Source organism: Mesitornis unicolor, unplaced genomic scaffold (genome assembly GCF_000695765.1).
Source record: "Mesitornis unicolor isolate BGI_N332 unplaced genomic scaffold, ASM69576v1 scaffold20662, whole genome shotgun sequence".
Lineage (NCBI taxonomy): Eukaryota > Metazoa > Chordata > Aves > Mesitornithiformes > Mesitornithidae > Mesitornis > Mesitornis unicolor.
Genome location: NW_010167380.1, coordinates 11,534 through 17,977, shown reverse-complemented (window position 1 = coordinate 17,977; position 6,444 = coordinate 11,534). Strand labels below are relative to the sequence as shown.

The following is a 6,444-nucleotide window of genomic DNA, read 5'->3' as shown; positions in this document are numbered from 1 at the left end:
CGGCGCGAGGGCTTCGGCGCGCGTGGGGCCCCCGAGAGCCGGTGCCTGGCCGACGGCGCCTGGCACCCCCCGCTGCCGACCTGCCAGCCAGGTGGGTGCCGGCCCCTGCTGCACCACTGGGCTGCACAGCAGGTGCTGCTCCTTTCAACCACCAGCAACAGCTGGAATTTGCAGGGTGTTTTCTACCCCTGTTACGTTATTTTTTGGTGTGCGTTTTCCTTGCAGTTCAGTGTCCCAAACCCTCGGGACAGGAGGAGCTAATGATTTACTCTCCAAAATTATGGTACGAGGTGAATGAAACTCTGTTGTTCCACTGCCGGCATAACGGCCGTCTGTCAGTACAGTTAAGAACTACCTGCTCAGCCAACGGCACTTGGGTACCACCGCCCACTTGTGTAAGTACCACCGTCTGCCCAGGCTTTCTCTGTATTTTGCCTCATTTATTTATCTATTTATTTATTCTGACTCTGTGAATGTGGTTGCTTTGTTACAGTAGGGCTGACCTGACTCAGGGGCTGCAGTGGGAGGGGGATGCTCAGCCGGTGGGTCCTTGCAGTGGGGTCTCATGCCCTCTCTTTGTTTTGGTTCTTTTAAAGAAAAAGCGTGATACGTGTGAGAAGATTCTTCAAAATAGGGAAGTTTTCCAGTGTGGAATTCCTCTGACAGAACTGAAAACTCTGCTGGAAGTCCGGAAACTGTATCTGGAGATCCAGAAACTTGAAATGGAGCTAAAACCCACTGCATACGGCTGACCGTCATCACTGGTACCATAAGCACCATCCTCTTTGCACGTTGAATAATCACACTGACTGGAATTTTTATGCCTTTGTGCTTTGTGCTAATACTTCAGTAATCAGAAAAAAAATTACCAATCAGTCAAGGAGGAGATTTGGTTATATGGGGAGTCAGAAAGTGACTTCGTGTGCCTTATTCTGTTAGGGTTAGGTTTGTACACCACTTCATACATTTTTAAAGCTTTACATTTAGGTATGTTTGTCGTACTGACAAGAGCACAGTTAGAAAGAAACTGAGTGGAAAGTAATTTTTTGTACAATCTGACCAGATGCAGTACAGGCCTGTGCATGGTTTTCTAGCAAAATGAAAATACCGAGTTTTCTTCCCAAGTGGGGCAGATGTGTCTGAGGCCACAGCAGTGCTGTTCACTGCTTCTTCGTGCGTGCACCAAGAGCAGTTGCTGAAAATAAAGCTGTAAAGAAAGAAACAACTAAATTGTTTCCACAGTGTCCAGTAAAGGGGAAGCGCTCTGTTAGCGAACATCTTGTGATCAGACTAGCACTGCTTCACTCTGAGATTTTAATAAAGCTGCACTTGTAATGACAGTCATGTCTGGCTTTTAATAATTCTGTCCTATCTACAGTAAAGGAAAGGGCGGCTTCAAAAATCATTGCTTGGTTAGGCATGGAGGGCTGCTGTTCCCCGAGTGCAGTGTGGGGGGTGCTTGCACAGCAGTCTGTCCCCCACCCCGCCTGCCCCTAGAGTGAATTGGGTTGGAAAAGACCTTTAAGATCATCGAGTCCAACCATTAAGAGGCATCATGGATGGGTGGCACTGCCCAGTGCACCCATCAGTGGTTCCCTGCACTCCAGAAGTGAGGCCAGGACACTGCAGAGCAGCTCTAGCTGTAAAATAGCTTTGTTACCCCTGTCCCCGCCAGGGATGAAGGCAGAGCAGCATTCCCTCCCACAGCGCATCCATGCTGCAGAGCTGAGGGTGGGCAGCCCTTGCTCTCAGCAGGTCAAGAGGGCTGGGGGGTGCTGGCGTTGCTGTGTCTCGTCTGCCCTGTCCCCAACTTCCCACCGCTGCTTCCCCTTCCTCGGCGGGCTCTTGATGGGGAGAAGCTCTGTCTTTGCCGCAGCAGCTCCTCGCACCATGGAGGAATCTCTGCGCTGGCTGGGACAGGTCCTGGCAGTGGTGGTGCTGGTGCTGCGGCCAGTGATGAGTCTTGGTGAGTGTCACTCCTCTGCTCCTTTTCTTTGCTTACGGATCCAATCTGTAATGATTGGGTTAGTAAAATTCAGTGGGAGAGCTTCCTCTGGTTGGAATTGCTGCTGATCGCTTTCTGTGCCTGATGTCCTCATAAGGATGATCTGAGCTGTGGCTGCTGCTAATCGCCCATTTCTCCTTGTTAGCTGTGCTTCTAGGTGCTTGCAAAGAGCCACCCAAAATTCCCAGTGCTTTTCAAAAGACCTAATTTTGGATATGAATCCCCCCTGGTACCACTGTTAAGTATGGCTGGCTCAGAGGCTGTGAGCTCGTCCCCAGGGACAGCCCAGGGTTGGGTCTCCCATCCCCAGAGCTTCTCCTGGTCTGGAGCTCAGAACTGGCGTCACTGGGATCACCCTTTGCCTCCATCACCCATGCAGTAGCTGAGATGTTGTTTCCAGGGTCAGAGGATGTCCTCATGGACCGGGGCTCAAGATGAGGATGGTGGTAAGATGGGGAGTCAATTAGACATGTAATGATTTTTACCATTTAATTTAGAGGGTCATAGTTAGCAATTTGAGTGGTATCAAGGTGATACCGAGGTTGATGTACACTGAGGTAGCTGGTGAATTGTCTTGCATCTCACAGGCTGGCTTTAGGACAGGAGAAGTGGGGTTTTGCTGACTAAAGTCTCCAGAAAGGGGAATAACTCGCAGTTTCTGCCTGGAAGTTGACAGTTCCTTTAAAAACCAGGCCTTTTCAGAAACTTCTGCAGTGCGCAGCATCCCTGTTCCTCCCTGCAGAGGCACCTGCTGCCCCCCAGCTGCCAACCCCTCCTTTGCAGTCGATTTATTTTTATTTTTAATTCGCAGTGTTTCTCAGTCCATTTTCCAAATCCAAGCATTACCAGCGGGGTACCTAAGCTGGGGCCTGGGGCAGACATGTTTGAGTACAGCGATGTTCTTCCCATGGGTATTGGTAGCAAAGGCAGCATTGCCAGCGCTGCCCAGTACCGTACCAGGGTGTGAACTGGAGATTATTTCAGCAGAGATGCAGTGTCTTGGTGACATGCCAGCATCTGTTGGGATGCACAAAAGTCCCAGTTCTAGTATTTTCTGTTATTACAGTTTGTGACCAGCCCCAAAATATTTCTCATGAGAGACAGCAGCTGGCCAAAAAAGGAGGTTGTTGTTTTTTTTTTTTTTACATTAGTGATACATGAGTGTGACAGATGTTACGTAGTTGTTGGAGAGGCTCTTGTTTGTTGTAAAGCTAGAGGTGGGGTCCCAGCACCCTGGAATCACCCCACCCTGAGCATGCAGGTGAGTGCAACCTCCTAGAGCTATAGGGGAAAATGTAGAAATTTTATTTAATTGTGTGTATCAGAAACACTGCGCTTTTGGAGTCCTACTGCTGTTGGCTGCTCAGGCAGGTTTATTAACCCCTAATCTCTTTGCTCCAGTTGCTGCATTTGTTAAATCAATCCATCCCTTACTGACCAGAGGGAGGTGCAGGGGCAGTTGGTGTCCATAGCTGTTTTCAGTAAGGACACCCCTGAAAAGCCCCGGTTTTTTTGGTGACCCACAGAGATGCAGTGTCCTGTCCCCAGCATCCCGCACGGACAGCTGACACCCGCACAGAACCTCACCTACGGCAGCACAGCCATGCTCCAGTGCGACGCCGGCTACATCCCCGTGGGTGCAACCACCACCCTGCGGTGCCTGGGTGGCGGCAGATGGCACCCACGGTTGCCCGCCTGTGTCCTAGGTAGGCTCAGGTCCCTTTTATGAGCCTGGGGTCCTCCAAGGCTCAGCTTCATCCCCTGTGGGGAGACCTCCCAGCTGTGAGAGACTCTGTCATCTCTTGCTCTGGCACCAGGTCACTGTCCCTACCCTCCTGTCATCGACCATGCGGACCGAGGTCCTCAGCACGAGTTTCCAGTTGGGACAACCGTGATCTACTCCTGCAGACCTGGGTACACTTCGCTCCCTGAAGTATCTCCAGTAACCACTTGTCTTAAGAATTTCACGTGGTCTGTAATACCAAAGCTTTGCCAGAGTAAGTACGCCGTTTCCTTCGCCTCTCCAACAAAGCATCAATGTAATAATGTGGAAATAACATTGTTTTCAAAATACCTGTCAGCAGTGCTGTGCCATAAGGACTTTACTGCCCAGTGGCTTGGCTATACTAATGATAATTTTGCTGTTCAAAGGGCAACGTGGCTGAACAGAAGTAGTTGCAACTCAGCCTGATTATTGAGCTTTCAGTGGTGTAGTGATGCAGAGAACCAGCAAGTGAGCTAGCAACCCAATCTACAACCAAGCTGGCAATGCCACCCGGGTGGCCAATAGCATCCTGGCTTGGATCACCTATAGTGTGGCCAACTAGACCAGGCAATTGATCATCCCCCTGTGCTGGGCACTAGTGAGGATGCACCTCCTGTGTTCTGTTTTGGGCCGCTCACTACAAGAAAGATGCTGAGAGGCTGGAGTGTGTCCAGAGAAGGGCAATGAAGCTGATGGAGGGTCCTGGAGCACACAAATGATGGGGAGCGACTGAGGGAACTGGGGTTGTTCAGTCTGGAGAAGGGGATGCTGAGATGCCTTATCGCCCTCTGCAACTCCCTGAAAGGAGGTTGGTGAAAGAGGGCTGTTGGTCTCTTCTCCCAAGTAACAAATGATAGGATGAGAGGAAATGGCCTCAAGTTGTACCAAGGAGGGCTAGATTGGATATTGGGAAAAAAAGTTCTTTACTGAAAGAGTGGTCAAGCACTGGAAGGGGCTGCCCAGGGAAGTGGTGGAGTCCCCATCTCTAGAGGTGTTCAAGAAGCGCTTGGATGTGGCTCTTGGGGACATGGTTTAGTGGCCATGGTGGGGTTGGGTTGATGGTTGGACTTGATGATCTTGAAGGGCTTTTCCAACCTCGGTGTTTCTGTGATTCTATGTCATCCCTTCAGTGCAATTTACAGCTAATCACAGGGCTCAGATCGTTCTGCCTTCCAAGGGAAATTGTTGCTATCTCATAATTATGGTTCCTGAGCATGCTAGGTCTGGTTACTGTCAGTACTAGTGGTGGCCTGGCAGGTTCTCTGGGTTCACCATGGGAAAACACCTCCATGCAAATGTCTCCTGACCCAAACCATGTAAGCTCTCTCTGACATTGGTGTTCCTCAGAGGTGCAGTGCCCCAGCCCTGTCATTCCCAACGGCAGAGTGGTCAGCCCCAGGAAAGCCGAATACACGTTTGGGCACCACATGGAATTTCAGTGTGACCATGGCTACGTGCTGAGGGGCAGCCAGAGGATCCAGTGCTGGTCTGACGGGACCTGGAGACCCCCCATGCCGTACTGCGACAAGGGTGAGTGTGAGGAGTGGCAGGGAGAAAATCGCATAACCTGAGCATTGTTTCTTGAAGAAGGTGGTATTAGGAGAAGGGGTCCAAGCCACAATATTAAATGGCTTTAACGTTTTCATTTTGATTGATTGTGTTCAATTGAATGAATAATTGATTAAGTGTGCTGTGTAACAGGACTTGCAGCTATTCCTCAGAGGACTGACCAAGTGGTTCATATTTGCAGTTCCCTGAGCACATTTATGAGCAGATCATTCCTCATGGAAAAGAGGAGATAGGGAAGGTCGGCAGAAGGGGAGGGGATGGAGCCATGTGCTGCAGTGCTGGGGCTGTGCTGTACCGGTGGGTTGGTGTGGTGCTCAGCTTGGTCAGTCTGGAAGCACTGGCAAAGCCAGGGCCAAACCTGGCAAGAAGCGTGGAGGACTTCGAGGACAGAAAAGCTAAGTAGAGACAGTAAGAACTGGTTTCTCATGCTATACTCCCCTGCACTTCTCTGTCTCTCTGACTGAATGAAGAAAAATCTTAATTTTTCCTTTCTCTATTCTCTCATAGTTTGTGGTCCCCCTCCAAAAATCACCAATGGGCACCATGCCAGCTTGACAACAGAGCAGCATTCAGGCTTGAGAGCAGAACAGTTCCCCTATGGCTCAGTAATCAAGTACAGCTGCATGGAGGGTCTGTCCCTCATTGGGGACAATGCCATCTATTGCACCTCTGATGACGGGGAGAACCTGGTGTGGAGTGGACCTGCCCCCCAGTGCAGGGGTGAGTCCTTTCTCTGTGTGGGATCAGACTGCAGTCAGGACCTGGGTGCAATATTAGCGCTCAGCACAACGGAAATAAAAGCAAGCAGTAATGCCGGGAGATCCCTTTGCAGGCTTCACAGCTCTGGACTGGGGATGATCCACATGGAAATAGGAGACTCTGGTTTTCCTACATTGATGGCTATGATGTGGTCAGGAAGAGTGGCTCTGCCCCACCTGACCTGGTTCCCCATTGTCTGTGAGGAAGGGCAGCAGCCAAACCCCCTCTCTCACCTCCTCTCTTTCCGCAGTGGTTCGGTGCCCCAAGCCCGTGGTCGCCAGTGGAAGGATGGCTCCGCAGGGGCTCACCTTTCCCTACGGGGCGGCCGGGGCCTTCTCCTGCGACG

The 6,444-nt window shown here is 50.8% G+C and overlaps 2 protein-coding genes across 2 annotated transcripts in view; both read left to right on the top strand.

Moving 5' to 3' along the window:
- The window catches only part of LOC104536138 (complement component receptor 1-like protein), a 6,028-nt gene extending 5,276 nt beyond the window's left edge, over positions 1–752 (top strand). Inside the window, exons 11-13 of the mRNA XM_010178679.1 lie at positions 10–91; positions 226–395; positions 597–752. Coding sequence (XP_010176981.1) covers positions 10–91; positions 226–395; positions 597–752 — 408 coding nt within the window. The remainder of the gene's footprint in view (positions 1–9; positions 92–225; positions 396–596) is intronic.
- A 1,138-nt stretch (positions 753–1,890) lies between these two features.
- The window catches only part of LOC104536137 (complement receptor type 1-like), a gene marked incomplete at its 3' end in the record, with an annotated part of 9,336 nt that continues 4,782 nt past the window's right edge, over positions 1,891–6,444 (top strand). Inside the window, exons 1-5 of the mRNA XM_010178678.1 lie at positions 1,891–1,966; positions 3,532–3,711; positions 5,118–5,300; positions 5,847–6,059; positions 6,349–6,422. Coding sequence (XP_010176980.1) covers positions 1,891–1,966; positions 3,532–3,711; positions 5,118–5,300; positions 5,847–6,059; positions 6,349–6,422 — 726 coding nt within the window. The remainder of the gene's footprint in view (positions 1,967–3,531; positions 3,712–5,117; positions 5,301–5,846; positions 6,060–6,348; positions 6,423–6,444) is intronic.